We start from the raw sequence: 15,024 nt of genomic DNA on the forward strand, positions 1-15,024 counted from the left end.
TATAAAATGTAATTTTTCTTTCTTGTGTTTTGTTTTTGATAAGAAAGTTGCTCTAGTTTCATGGAATGAGTTGATAAATATAACCTCTTTTTTTTTGGAGGAGGAGTTTTTGTATCATAGAAATGATGTATTCCTTGAAATTTTGGTAGGTTTTGCCTACAAACTGTTTCTTTGTGGAAATAAATAAATAAATAAATAAATAAATAAATAAATATATATATATATATATAAAATATATAGGAAATATATATTTTTAAGATTTTATTCATTTATTCATGAAAGACAGAGAGAAGCAGAGACATAGGCAGAGGGAGAATCAGGCTCCCTCCAGGGAGCCTGATGCATGACTCAATCCCAGAACCCCAGGATCACACCCCGAGCCAAAGGCAGATGCTCAACCACTGTGCCACTCAGGCATCCCTGTGGAAATATTTTTAACTATTACTTTGATTTCTTTAATAACTGTAAGATTATTCCATTATATCTTTAATTTTGTTTTGGTGAACTATATTTTTATTATAATAAACTATATTTTTAGGAATTACCCCTTCCATGTAGATTTTTAAATTTATTATCATTAAACTATTGCTCATTTTTAAAATTTTTTTATGTATCTGCGGTTTATCCGTTATCTTTTTCTTTCATCATATTGTTTAATCTTACTTAGAAGTTTATCCAATTTTTCAGTCTTTTTTTTTAATCTAGCAAAGTATTTGGAGCGTATAAATTAAATGAGATATTCATATAATGAGTACTTTTATTGATGTAATCAAAATTTAAGCAAAAACCTGTAAACACATAAAATGATCAATATCATTAGTCATGAGGGAATTGCAAATCAAAACCATAAGATGCCACTTCACACCCATTAGGATGGCTAGAATCAAAAAGATGGCCAAGTATTGACAAGAATGTGGAGAAACTGAAATCACCATTCATTGCTGGTAGGAATGTAAAATGGTACAGCAGCCGCTTTGTGTAAGTCCAACAGTTCCACAAAATAGCTGGGTCATGTGATAACCCATGTGATATCACATGACCCAGCTATTCCACTCCTAGAAATTTCCACAAAACAAACCAGAAAACGTATATCCACACAAAAACTTTTACACAAATGATTTTGGCAGGATTATTCATAATAGTAAAAAAAAAAATGACCTGTGTTCATCAGTTGAAGAAAGGATAAACAAAAAGTGGTACATCTTCACTACTGAATATTATTCAGCCATATAAAGGAATTGAAGTATTGATACATGCTACATGAACCTTGAAAACTTTATGCTAAGTGAAAAAAGCCAGACATAAAAGGCCACATATTGTATGATTATATGAAATGTTGAGAATAGGCAATTCCATAGACACAAGGTAGTTTCATAGTTTCCAGGGGTTAGGGGGAAGGAGTGGGGAGTGACTGCTCCCACATGCAGGGTCCCCGGAACTGACGGTCTCTTTACATTTTGTATTACTTTTCAGCCTCTCTTTCACATCCAGTGTTTCTATCAATAGATTTCTTTTATTTTTTTTTATTTTTTATTTTTTTAAATTTTTTTTATTTATTTATGATAGTCACCCAGAGAGAGAGAGAGAGAGGCAGAGACACAGGCAGAGGGAGAAGCAGGCTCCATGCACCGGGAGCCCGACGTGGGATTCGATCCCGGGTCTCCAGGATCACGCCCTGGGCCAAAGGCAGGCGCCAAACTGCTGCGCCACCCAGGGATCCCAATAGATTTCTTTTAAAACTGTGTAGGTCCTCTGTGAATCTTCTTATGATTCTCTTTAATAGAGAAGTCTACACTCCTAAAGTTCTTTGAGATAAGCCCTTCTCTGCCCTGGGCTTCTGCTGAGGAGCAATACCCCTAAGCTCCTTAAAGCCTCACTGTTTGACTGAGGATTCAATTTTTCAGTCTTTTAAAGACCCAACTTTTGCCTTTAATCTTTCCTATTATTATTTTCTATTTTTTGAATTTTTGCCAACATTATTTTTCTTCTAGTTCTCCTGACTTTATTTTGCAGCCCTTTTTCTAAATTCATAAGTATGACACTAAACTCTTTGGTTTTCAAATCATTTTTTCCTTTTCTAATTTAGGTATTAAAAGCTATAAACTTCCCTCAAGACTCTACTTTCATTATATCTCACAAATTTGAAATGTAATGTTTTCATTTTATCTTAAATATTTATTAACATTTTCTGTTATGACACTTTGATTCATGTTACTTAGAAGGTTGGTTTTCAATTTCCAAATATTTGGAAATGTTTTAATTTGTATTTTTTAATATTCTAACTTAATTGTATTGTGGTTAAGTAACATAACTATGTAATACTCATTCTTTAAAATTTTTGGTGTTGCTTTGTGACCTAAATCCTGAACTATGTGTAAATGTCCTATGTGTACATAAGAGAATGTATATTCTAGTTCTAGATGCAGAATATTTTATTTTATTTTAAGATTTTATTCATTTAATTGACAGAGAGCAAGCACAAACGGGAAGTGGCAGACAGAGGGAGAAGCAGGCTCCCAGCTGAGCAAGGATTGTGATTGGGGACTCCATTCCAGGACCTGGGATCATGCCCTGAGCTGAAGGCAGATACTTAACTGACTGAGCCACCCAGGCGCCCTTATTTTATTATTATTTTAAAAATATTTATTGATTTATTTGAGAGAGAGACAGAGAATGCAAGGGGAGGGGCAGAGAGAGAGAGAGAGATAAGCTCTCCACTGAGCAGGGAGTCTGATGTGGGGCTTGGTCCCAGGACCCTGAAATCATGACCTGAGCTGAAATCAAGAGTCAAATTCTTAGCTGACTGAGTCACCTGTTTGCTTCTGGATGTAGATTTTATAAAAATCTATTAAGTTGGGGATCCCTAAGTGGTTTAGCGCCTTCCTTTGGCCCAGGGTGCAATCCTGGAGTCCCGGGATTGAGTCCCACATCAGGCTCCTGGCATGGAGCCTGCTTCTCCCTCCTCCTGTGCTTCTGCCTCTCTCTCTCTCTCTCTCTCTCTCTCACTCTCATAAATAAATAAATAAATAAATAAATAAATAAATAAATAAATAAATCTTTAAAAAAAATCTATTAAACAAGTTTTGTTTAATACTTGTATCTAAGGGAACCCTGGGTGGCGCAGTGGTTTGGTGCCTGCCTTTGGCCCAGGGCGCGATCCTGGAGACCCAGGATCGAATCCCATGTCGGGCTCCCGGGGAATGGAGCCTGCGTCTCCCTCTGCCTGTGTCTCTGCCTCTCTCACTCTCTCTGTGTGACTATCATAAATAAAAAAAAAAAATTAAAAAAAAAAATCCAACTTGTATCTAATTTTCACTGTAGTTCAGTTTTAACTATAGCTTAACTGTATATATTTTGAGACCATTTTATTAGATGCATACATGTTTTTTTTAATAAATTTATTTTTTATTTGTGTTCAATTTACCAACATACAGAATAACACCCAGTGCTCATCCCATCAAGTGCCCCCCTCAGTGCCCGTCACCCATTTACCCCCACCCCCCGCCCTCCTCCCCTTCCACCACCCCTAGTTCGTTTCCCAGAGTTACGAGTCTTTATGTTCTGTCTCCCTTTCTGATGTTTCCCACACATTTCTTCTCCCTTCCCTTATATTCCCTTTCACTACTATTTATATTCCCCAAATGAATGAGAACATATAATGTTTGTCCTTCTCCGATTGAGTTACTTCACTCAGCATCATACCCTCCAGTTCCATCCAAGTTGAAGTAAATGGTGGGTATTTGTCATTTCTAATAGCTGAGTAATATTCCATTGTATACATAGACCACATCTTCTTTATCCATTCATCTTTCGATGGACACCGAGGCTCCTTCCACAGTTTGGCTATTGTGGCCATTGCTGCTATAAATTTTCCCCATTCTCACTGGTGTGAGGTGGTATCTCATTGTGGTTTTGATTTGTATTTCCCTGATGACAGGTGATGCAGAGCATTTTTCTCATGTGCATGTTGGCCATGTCTATGTCTTCCTCTGTGAGATTTCTCTTCATGTCTTTTGCCCATTTCATGATTGGATTGTTTGTTTCTTTGGTGTTGAGTTTAATAAGTTCTTTATAGATCTTGGAAACTAGCACTTTATCTGATACGTCATTTGCAAATATCTTCTCCCATTCTGTAGGTTGTCTTTTAGTTTTGTTGACTGTATCCTTTGCTGTGCAAAAGCTGCTTATCTTGATGAAGTCCCAATAGTTCATTTTTGCTTTTGTTTCTTTTGCCTTCGTGGATGTATCTTGCAAGAAGTTACTGTGGCCGAGTTCAAAAAGGGTGTTGCCTGTGTTCTCCTCTAGGATTTTGATGGAATCTTGTCTCACATTTAGATCTTTCATCCATTTTGAGTTTATCTTTGTGTATGGTGAAAGAAAGTGGTCTAGTTTCATTCTTCTGCATGTGGATGTCCAATTTTCCCAGCACCATTTATTGAAGAGACTGTCTTTCTTCCAGTGGATAGTCTTTCCTCCTTTGTTGAATATTAGTTGGCCATAAAGTTGAGGGTCCCCTTCTGGGTTCTCTATTCTGTTCCATTGATCTATGTGTCTGTTTTTGTGCCAGTACCACACTGTCTTGACGACCACAGCTTTGTAGTACAACCTGAAATCTGGTATTGTGATGCCCCCAGCTATGGTTTTCTTTTTTAAAATTCCCCTGGGTGGCGCAGCAGTTTGGCACCTGCCTTTGGCCCAGGGCGTGGTCCTGGATATCCGGGATCGAATCCCACGTCAGGCTCCAGGTGCATGGAGCCTGCTTCTCCCTCTCCCTGTGTCTCTGCCTCTCTCTCTCTCTCTCACTGTGTGCCTATCATAAATAAATAAAAGTTTAAAAAAAATAAAATAAAATTCCCCTGGCTATTCGGGGTCTTTTCTGATTCCACACAAATCTTAAAATAATTTGTTCTAACTCTCTGAAGAAAGTCCATGGTATTTTGATAGGGATTGCATTAAACGTGTAAATTGCCATGGGTAACATTGACATTTTCACAATATTAATTCTGCCAATCCATGAGCATGGAATATTTTTCCATCTCTTTGTGTCTTCCTCAATTTCTTTCAGAAGTGTTCTATAGTTTTGAGGGTATAGATCCTTTACATCTTTGGTTAGGTTTATTCCTAGGTATCTTATGCTTTTGGGTGTAATTGTAAATGGGATTGACTCCTTAATTTCTCTTTTTTCAGTCTCATTGTTGGTGTATAGAAATGCCACTGATTTCTGGGCATTGATTTTGTATCCTGCCACGCTACCAAATTGCTGTATGAGTTCTAGCAATCTTGGGGTGGAGGCTTTTGGGTTTTCTATGTAGAGTATCATGTCATCGGCGAAGAGGGAGAGTTTGACTTCTTCTTTGCCAATTTGAATGCCTTTAATGTCTTTTTGTTGTCTGATTGCTGAGGCTAGGACTTCCAGTACTATGTTGAATAGCAGTGGTGAGAGTGGACATCCCTGTCTTGTTCCTGATCTTAGGGGAAAGGCTCCCAGTGCTTCCCCATTGAGAATGATATTTGCTGTGGGCTTTTCGTAGATGGCTTTTAAGATGTTGAGGAATGTTCCCTCTATCCCTACACTCTGAAGAGTTTTGATCAGGAATGGATGCTGTATTTTGTCAAATGCTTTCTCTGCATCTAATGAGAGGATCATACGGTTCTTGGTTTTTCTCTTGCTGATATGATGAATCACACTGATTGTTTTACGGGTGTTGAACCAGCCTTGTGTTCCGGGGATAAATCCTACTTGGTCATGGTGAATAATTTTCTTAATGTATTGTTGGATCCTATTGGCTAGTATCTTGTTGAGAATTTTTGCATCCATGTTCATCAGGGATATTGGTCTGTAATTCTCCTTTTCGGTGGAGTCTTTGTCTGGTTTTAGAATTAAGGTGATGCTGGCCTCATAGAATGAATTTGGGAGTACTCCATCTCTTTCTATCTTTCCAAACAGCTTTAGGAGAATAGGTATGGTTTCTTCTTTAAACGTTTGATAGAATTCCCCTGAGAAGCCATCTGGCCCTGGACTTTTGTGTCTTGGGAGGTTTTTGATGACTGCTTCAATTTCCTCCCTGGTTATTGGCCTGTTCAGGTTTTCTATTTCTTCCTGTTCCAGTTTTGGTAGTTTGTGGCTTTCCAGGAATGCGTCTATTTCTTCTAGATTGCCTAATTTATTGGCGTATAGCTGTTCATAATATGTTTTTAAAATCGTTTGTATTTCCTTGGTGTTGGTAGTGATCTCTCCTTTCTCATTCATGATTTTATTAATATGAGTCTTCTCTCTCTTCTTTTTAATAAGGCTGGGTAATGGTTTATCTATCTTATTAATTCTTTCAAAGAACCAACTCCTGGTTCTGTTGATCTGTTCCACAGTTCTTCTGGTCTCGATTTCGTTGAGTTCTGCTCGAATCTTTATTAACTCTCTTCTTCTGCTGGGTGTAGGATCTATTTGCTGTTTTTTCTCTAGCTCCTTTATGTGTAAGGTTAGCTTTTGTATTTGAGTTTTTTCCAGTTTTTGAATGTATGCTTGTATTGCGATGTATTTCCCCCTTAGGACTGCTTTGCTGCATCCCAAAGATTTTGAAGGGTTGTATCTTCATTCTCATTAGTTTCCATGAATCTTTTTAATTCTTCCTTAATTTCCTGGTTGACCCTTTCATCTTTTAGCAGGATGGTCCTTAACCTCCACGTGTTTGAGGTCCTTCCAAACTTCTTGTGATTTAGTTCTAATTTCAAGGCATTATGGTCTGAGAATATGCAGGGGACGATCCCAATCTTTTGGTATCGGTTCAGACCCGATTTGTGATCCAGTATGTGGTCTATTCTGGAGAAAGTTCCATGTGCACTTGAGAAGAATGTGTATTCAGTTGAGTTTGGATATAAAGTTCTGTAGATATCTGTAAAATCCATCTGGTCCAGTGTATCATTTAAAGCTCTCATTTCTTAGGAGATGTTGTGCTTAGAAGACCTATCGAGTATAGAAAGAGCTAGATTGAAGTCACCAAGTAGAAGTGTATTATTATCTAAGTATTTCTTCACTTTGGTTATTAATTGATTTATATATTTGGCAGCTCCCACATTCGGGGCATATATATTGAGGATTGTTAAGTCCTCTTGTTGGATAGATCCTTTAAGTATGATATAGTGTCCCTCTTTATCTCTCACTACAGTCTTCGGGGTAAATTTTAGTTTATCTGATATAAGGATGGCTACCCCTGCTTTCTTTTGAGGACCATTCGAATGGTAAATGGTTCTCCAACCTTTTATTTTCAGGCTGTAGGTGTCCTTCTGTCTAAAATGAGTCTCTTGTGGACAGCAAATAGATGGGTCCTGCTTTTTTATCCAATCTGAAACCCTGTGCCTTTTGATGGGGTCATTAAGCCCGTTCACGTTCAGAGTTACTATTGAGAGATATGAGTTTAGTGTCATCATGATATCTATTCAGTCCTTGTTTTTGTGGATTGTTCCACTGAACTTCTTCTTAAAGGAGAATTTTAAGAGTCCCCCTTAAAATTTTTTGCACAACTGGTTTGGAGGTCACATATTCTTCAGTTCCTGCCTGTCTTGGAAGCTCTTTATCTCTCCTTCCATTCTGAATGAGAGCCTTGCTGGATAAAGTATTCTTGGTTGCATGTTCTTCTCATTTAGGACCCTGAATATATCCTGCCAGCCCTTTCTGGCCTGCCAGGTCTCTGTGGAGAGGTCTGCTGTTACCCTAATACTCCTCCCCATAAAAGTCAGGGACTTCTTGTCTCTTGCTGCTTTAAGGATCTTCTCTTTGTCTTTGGAATTTGCTAGCTTAACTATTAAATGTCGAGGTGTTGAACGGTTTTTATTGATTTTTGGGGGGGATCTCTCTATTTCCTGGATCTGAATGCCTGTTTCCCTTCCCAGATTAGGAAAGTTTTCAGCTATGATTTGTTCATATACATATTCTGGACCTCTGTCCCTTTTGGCGCCCTTGGGAACCCCAATTAAACGTAGGTTTTTCTTCCTCAGGCTGTCGTTTATTTCCCTTAATCTATCTTCATGGTATTTTCATTGTTTGTCTCTTTTTTCCTCAGTTTCCCTCCTTGCCATCAACTTGTCTTCTATGTCACTCACTCGTTCTTCCACCTCGTTAACCCTTGTCGTTAGTACTTGTAGTTTGGATTGCATCTCATTCAATTGATTTTTAATTTCTGCCTGATTAGCTCTAAATTCTGCAGTCATGAAGTCTCTTGAGTCCTTTATGCTTTTTTCTAGAGCCACCAGTAGCTGTATAATAGTGCTTCTGAATTGCCTTTCTGACATTGAATTTTAATCCAGATTTTGTAACTCTGTGGGAGAGAGGGCTGTTTCTGATTCTTTCTTTTGAGGTGAGGTTTTCCTTCTAGTCATTTTACTCAGTGCACAGTGGCCAAAAACAAGTTGTATTGGGAAAAGGAGAGGAGAGAAAGAAGGAAAGAAAAGAGAAAAAGAAAAAAGAAAAAGAGAAAGAAAAAGAAAGAAAGGAAAAAGGGGTGGGGGAAGTGAACAAATCAAAAAGCAAAAAAAAAAAAAAAGAATCCACAGGGGAGTATCTTCTGATTGTGTATACTTTATGTCCCTTGACTTCCCCTGGAACTTGTCCGTCTAGTTGGTCTTCTGGGTGAGGGGCCTGTTGTGCTGATTTTCAGGTGTTAGCACTTGGGGGAGCTGCTCTGCCCCCTGCCTGGTGCAGGGCTCAGTGGGGGTTGTTTACCCCGTGAGGCCCCAGGAGGAACAACTGCAGTGGTGAGGCCAGCTCTGGAGCCCTGGAGTCAGCTCCGCGGTAACTCCCCGCATAACTCCGTATGCAGGGCCTGGAGGCTCCAGGGCGGAGCTGGAGTGTCCTTGCTGTCCTGGGCCCTCCCGACCTCTGCCTGTCCCGGGGGGAGGCCGGATCCGGGCTGTGTCCCGGTGCCCTGTGCTCCGGGGCCTGCGCTGTTGGATTCGCGCTCCCGCCGCGCAGCCCCCTCCGCGGAGCCGCCGCCCGACCCCTCCGAGCTGCTCCGGGTCCCGCCGTGCGCGCTGCAGCCCTTAGGGAGCTCGGCGCACTCTCCCGGGGCGCAGGTGTCTATTAGTGTCCCAGGGAGCCCGAGGGCTCCCCCGCCCTCCTGGGGTCCTGCTCCACCTCCCTGGAGCCCCTTTCCGCCCGGGGAAGGTTGGTGCAGCTCCTGCTCCTCCGGGACAGAGCTCTCCTGTCCTGGGGACACTCGCCCCGGCCTCAGCCCGGCTCCTCGCGGGGCCCCTCCCCCTTGGAGGCCTTTTGTTTCTTTATTTCTTTTTCCCCATCTTCCTACCTTGATAGAAGCGCCAACTCTTCTCACTGTAGCATTCCAGCTGTTCTCTCTTTAAATCTCAGGCCGAATTCATAGATTTTCAGGATGATTTGAAGGTTATCTAGGTAATTTGGTGGGGACAGGTGATTTGGGGACCCTACTCTTCTGCCATCTTGCCCCTCCTCCTGCATACATGTTTTAAATTGATTTATTTTCCTGATGAATTAAACCTATCAGTATGAGCAGCTCTACCACTAATATGATTTTTAATCTTAGTTTATTCTCTGGAATGGATATAGCAACATCAACTTTCTCTTAATATTTGCTTCATATTTTTTTCTATCCCTTTTAACCTTTCTAGGTCCTTATGCTTTAGGTGTATGTTATAAACAAAGCATAGCTTATTAATTTATTTTTGAAACTTAACCATTTTTTTTTGCAATTTTGCCAATTTATTGTGATTATTGGTATATTTATACTATACTTTCCTACTGTTTTACTTTGTTTCTATTCATCTCTTTTTTATTTTATAAATAATTCACTCATAACTGTCTTCTGTATTCTGTTCTAAGATCCTATATCTGTGATTCATACAGGTCTAAATCTGCCATTTGTTGTTTCTGCTGAATATTATTTGTATTTCTTTGCTATCTTGTATTTTTCATATCCTTTGTGAGTTCATACAAGGTTTGATCAATGGAGCCCTGTAGGCCTAGCTTGGGGAATTCTTTCCTTAAAAAAGGTTTTGCTCTTGCCTCTGCCACATACCACATACACCTCATCCAAGGACCACACCAGCCTCCCTTGAGAGTTTTGGTTTAGAACAGAAGTCTGAGAATTAGCTTCTCCGAAGGTATATATCCCCTAAATCTTTTGGCTATAGAATTTCCTATGACAGTACTGCTCCTTCCTACTGCCCAAGAATCTAGGCTGTCCCTCTGACTTTGCCTGTCACTCTGATTTTGTGGTGCTTTTACTATTCTTGTTCTGACCCTAGTTTCTGATTTCTCTGGTCCCATATCCTAGAATTTCTGCTCTAGGTCCAGGTCCTTAAAAACAGATTCTGACTGCCTGTAAACTCCTCCTAACAATTAGAGGCCATCACTTGTTTGTTTGCTTTTGGTAGGGGTTATGGGTGTCCCTGGACATTTCTCCTGCTGATTGAGACCAGCAGTGCCTCAAAAAATGTGTGTGTGTGGAGCTAGGAAGGACAGGCCAGGATTGTTCAGAGTCCTAGTGATCCATAGTACTGGAAGCCGAGGTCTTTGGTATGGATTTTTTCTTAATGATTTAGTACAGTATTTCCTATAGTGCATTCTATGGACATATACTATTCAGGATGTTAATAAGTGTTTATATAAAACAGAGGGTTTGTGGTCAAATAATTCAGACTTCCAGTTAATACAAAATTAAATAGTCCTCTTTGCTTTTGGTCTTCTCAGAGCATTTACTAAATTAACAGGCATCATGACTATCCAAAAGCAGTATAAAGTGCTAGAAATCGCAGTACACAGTGTCTCTCAACCCTACCCTTTCCATAGAGTATCTTTGAGACTAATATTCCAATGAACATCCTGGATAAACTGATATAACATGACTACTCTATTGAGAAGTGTCAGCAGGGATCCCTGGGTGGCGCAGCAGTTTGGCGCCTGCCTTTGGCCCAGGGCGCGATCCTGGAGACCCGGGATCGAATCCCACGTTGGGCTCCCGGTGCATGGAGCCTGCTTCTCCCTCTGCCTGTCTCTCTTTCTCTCCCTCTCTCTGTGACTATCATAAATAAATAAAAAATTAAAAAAAAAAAAAAAAGAAGTGTCAGCAGATAGAAAAATACTCTGAGGGGCACCTGGGTGGTTAAGTGTCTACCTTTGGCTCAGGTCATGATCTCAGGGTCCTCAGATTGAGCCCTGCTCAGCTGGGAACCTGTTTCTCCCTCTGCCTTTGCCCCTTTCCCCTTCTTGTGCTTGCTCTCTCGTGCTCTCTCGTTCTCTCTCTCTCTCTCAAATAAATAAATCTTTAAGAAAAGAAAAGAAGGGGATCCCTGGGTGGCTTAGCGGTTTAGCGCCGCCTGCAGCCCAGGGCATGATCCTGGAGATCCGGAATCGAGTCCCACGTTGGGCTCCCTGCATGGAGCCTGCTTCTCCCTCTGCCTGTGTCTCTGCCTCTCTGTCTCTCCTAAATAAATAAAAAATCTTTAAAAAAAAAAAAAGAAAGAAAAGAAAAATACTCTAATTTTTACTTCAGGAGTCTTTACTCTCTGGTTGGAAAATAAGAAACCTCCATTTTGAGTTCTTTGTGCAAGCATGCATATCATGGACCCCAGGAATATTGGAAATAATTTCAAGAGATTAACTCATTATAGTCAGTTTAGCAAATAAAATTGGCTCCCTGGCTCTTGCCAAGAGTAGAAGCAGAAACATTATCTTGGGAGAAATGCAGCCTCTTATAATCTAGACCATTCACCAGATTGCCAGTTTTTCTTCTCTCTGTGTAGACAAGGGTAGTAGTCCAGAAAGTGTTTAGGTGATGATGCTAATCTAGTCACTTGATTGATGGATTAATGTTTTAGTTTTCTTTTTTCTTCCAGATGTTTTCTGCAAAGTGGAAATGCCCTCTCAGTACTGCTTGGCCTTGCTAGAACTAAATGGGATTGGCTTTAGTACTACAGAATGTGAAAGTCAGAAACACATAATGCAAGCCAAGCTGGATGCAATTGAGATTCAGGCCTATCAACTAGCTGGACACAGTTTTTCCTTCACCAGTTCAGATGACATCGCTGAGGTTGTATCATGGGAATGGGGAATTTTAGAGTTAAAAATTATTTGTGTGTGTGTGTGTGTGTGTGTGTGTGTGTGTGTGTGTGTATTTCTTAAATGTGTTTGCCCAAACACCAAAGATCAGCTAAAAAAAAAATTTAGTTATCAGAGTACTTTGGAGATAGAGTATTCTAGCATCTAATTTATAAATTATATCTGTGTTTATGAAATAGGTAGTGAAGAAGCCTCCCAGAATGTATACTCCATGAGATTTGCCTAGAACAAAGGAGGTACTCAATCAAGTTAAATATTTGTTGAACAAAAGATCCACAGTGGTTGTTATATAACAGTGCAGTTGTTTCTCCATGAAGTTAGTAATTTCATGAACTTTCACTCCTTCCTTACCCAAAATCCTTCTTTGGAAAATAAAATTAGATATTTTTTCCTCAGTTGTTAATGAAAAAAGGAATTTTGGGGATTGTTTTTTTTAAACCTAAAAAGATTTTTATAAACTTAACATAAATTTGGACACACTCTTTACTCTTATTTTCAAAAGTTGACATTCTATTCTTTCCTCTCCCCACACTTCACAAAGGGTGGTTGGGTTGTTTTAGAAGGCTTACAAATACAGAGTGGATGTTTATACTTGAGAGCTTTGAAGTTCAGGTGTCTCATAGATGCAATTCAGTAATATAGTATGTTGTGAAGATCGTAGGCTTTCAAGTCAGACTTCCTGGGTTTAAACCGTATCTCCTCCACTTATTAACCCTGTAACCTTGAGCCAGTACATCAGGTCTTTGTATCTCAATTTCTACATCAGTAAAAAGGGTTATGATAGAAATACCTCATAGATTTGTTGTGAGTAATACATGTTGGATGTAAAACACTTGGAATAGGGCCCATCTCATAGTAAATGCTCAATACATTTTATATATACTCATAATAATGCCCGCCCCCCTTTTAAGCCACAGGGTTATATGTTTTTTAAAAATGAGTTTTGTTTCTCTTAATCAGAGGGTGCTGTTTGTTTAATATATTTCTTTTAGTTCTTTAGCTCAGAACTCCCCAACTAGTACCCAACTGACTGTACATAAAATTACTTAGGGACCTTATGAAAAACATAGGATCTCTGGATTTCAGTATAAGTAAGTGTGGGGGAAAGGCAGGAATCTGTGCCCTTGTTATTCAGATACTAAGCCCATAGGCCTAGACCAAACTCTAAGCCAGAATGAAAGGCATCACTTTGATTTTAACCGCTTGTTCTTAGGTCTTCATTTTAAGATGGGAATTTAAGGTAATCTAAGTTTCACACATTGACTATTTAAACCTTGGTGATTTTAAGTTGAATCTTTGAACTGGGCAGGATATTACTAATCATCTAGAGCTGTGTTGTCCAATCCAGGAGCTATTAGTCACTTGTGGCTATTGAAATTTAAATTAATTAAAATTAAATAAAATATTTCACTTCCTTAGTTATATTAGCCACATTTCAGATGTTCAATAGCCACCTATGCAAGTGGCTACCATAATGGGGTGGGGGGGTGTGCAAATATAGAATACTTTCATTAGGAGCACTGTGGTGGCTCAGTTGGTTGAGCCTTTGGCTCAATTCATGATCCCAGAATCCCAGAATTGAGCCCTACATAAGACTTCCTGCTTGGGAGGGAGTCTGCTCCTCTCTCCCCTTTACCCTTGTTCATGTGCTCTCTCACTCACTCTGTCTCTCAAATAAAAAAATAAAATCTTAAAAAAAAAAAAAAAAGAACACTTTCATTATTGCAGGAACTGCTTTTGGATGGCACTAGCCTAGAGTGTGGGGATCAGCAAACCACAGCTTGTGAGCCGGATCTGGCCTGCCACCTGTTTTTGTAAATAAAATTGTAGTGGAGAACAGCCATACCTATTCATTTAGTTATTGTCTATGGTTGCTTTTGGTCTATAATGGCACAGCTGAGAAGTGACAGTAAAACCTGCAAAGCTGAAAATAACTGTTACCTGGCACCTTTTGGGAAAAGTTTGCTGATCCCTGGTCTAGAGGGAAGCATGGGTTAGAGGAAAGAAAAAGGACTTTTGAGTTAGAGGACTATGAGTTATAATTCTTAATTTTTCTACTTTCTGGCCATGTAACTGTAACCAAGTTTCTCCAACTTATGTAACCTTTTCAGATGTGTCACAGAATTGTTATATGTATTACATGAGATGACACATCTTAAAGCATCTAGTATGATGGCTGACACAGTGGGTGCTCAATAAATATTAGTGCCTCTTCCCTTCATCCAGTTCAACCCCCTTATTTCACAGATGTATTAATTGAGAACTGGAGGAGTAATTGATATGAAGTTTTCACAATTAATTCTGAGGGTTTCATGAAAAACAGAAATTTAAGGTAAAGAGCTTTTAAGTACATAAATTGAGGTCTTTGAGATATCCTAATTATGGTAGGTGTCTCTGGGATTATTGACTTACTGTTATTTTAAAATAATATTTCATTTTCCTATTCAGTTATTTGATTCTCTTTCCTGCCATTCATATACTCTTTGATATCTGTGCTAGAGTTGCCTGATAAAATACAGGACATTTAGCTAAATTTGAATTTCAGATAAACAGTGGAGAATATTTTGATATACGTATACCCCATGCAATTCAAATTTAACTGGGCATTTTATAATTTTATTTGTTATGTATGACAACCCTGATCCCTATACATGCAAATCTATATAACTTAATTGCAACTGTTAGTTGCAGTTACTAACATCCATAGCAAGCCTCAGTATCTTTTATACCTATGGCTTCAATTATTCCCACTACTTAAAATTAGAACCAGGTCTGCTATTCTGCGGAAGCACAGGCTTATCTTTCCTTCTACCTCTTGCCCAACTTGGGGCCAATAAAGATTCTTAGATAATACAAATGATTTCAATTTTTAGGATTATTGTGGGAAAATAATCCAAGATTCACTAAAGCCCGCTCAAGGTACATGAATGAATGGAGAT

The 15,024-nt window shown here is 39.3% G+C and overlaps 1 protein-coding gene across 8 annotated transcripts in view; it reads left to right on the plus strand.

Moving 5' to 3' along the window:
* The window catches only part of POLQ (DNA polymerase theta), a 123,954-nt gene that overhangs the window by 76,374 nt on the left and 32,556 nt on the right, over positions 1–15,024 (plus strand). For 7 of the 8 annotated variants that reach the window (XR_012024597.1, XM_072812539.1, XM_072812538.1 and 4 more), the window contains one exon: positions 11,863–12,056. Coding sequence is in view for 7 of the 8 variants with exons in the window: in XM_072812539.1 (XP_072668640.1) it covers positions 11,863–12,056 (194 nt within the window). In the remaining variant the exon portion in view is untranslated. Of the gene's footprint in view, positions 1–11,862; positions 12,057–12,264; positions 12,322–15,024 lie in introns of all 8 variants that reach the window. The other variant, XM_072812544.1, reaches the window with a different exon arrangement.

Source organism: Canis lupus, chromosome 35, assembly GCF_048164855.1.
Source record: "Canis lupus baileyi chromosome 35, mCanLup2.hap1, whole genome shotgun sequence".
Classification (NCBI taxonomy): domain Eukaryota; kingdom Metazoa; phylum Chordata; class Mammalia; order Carnivora; family Canidae; genus Canis; species Canis lupus.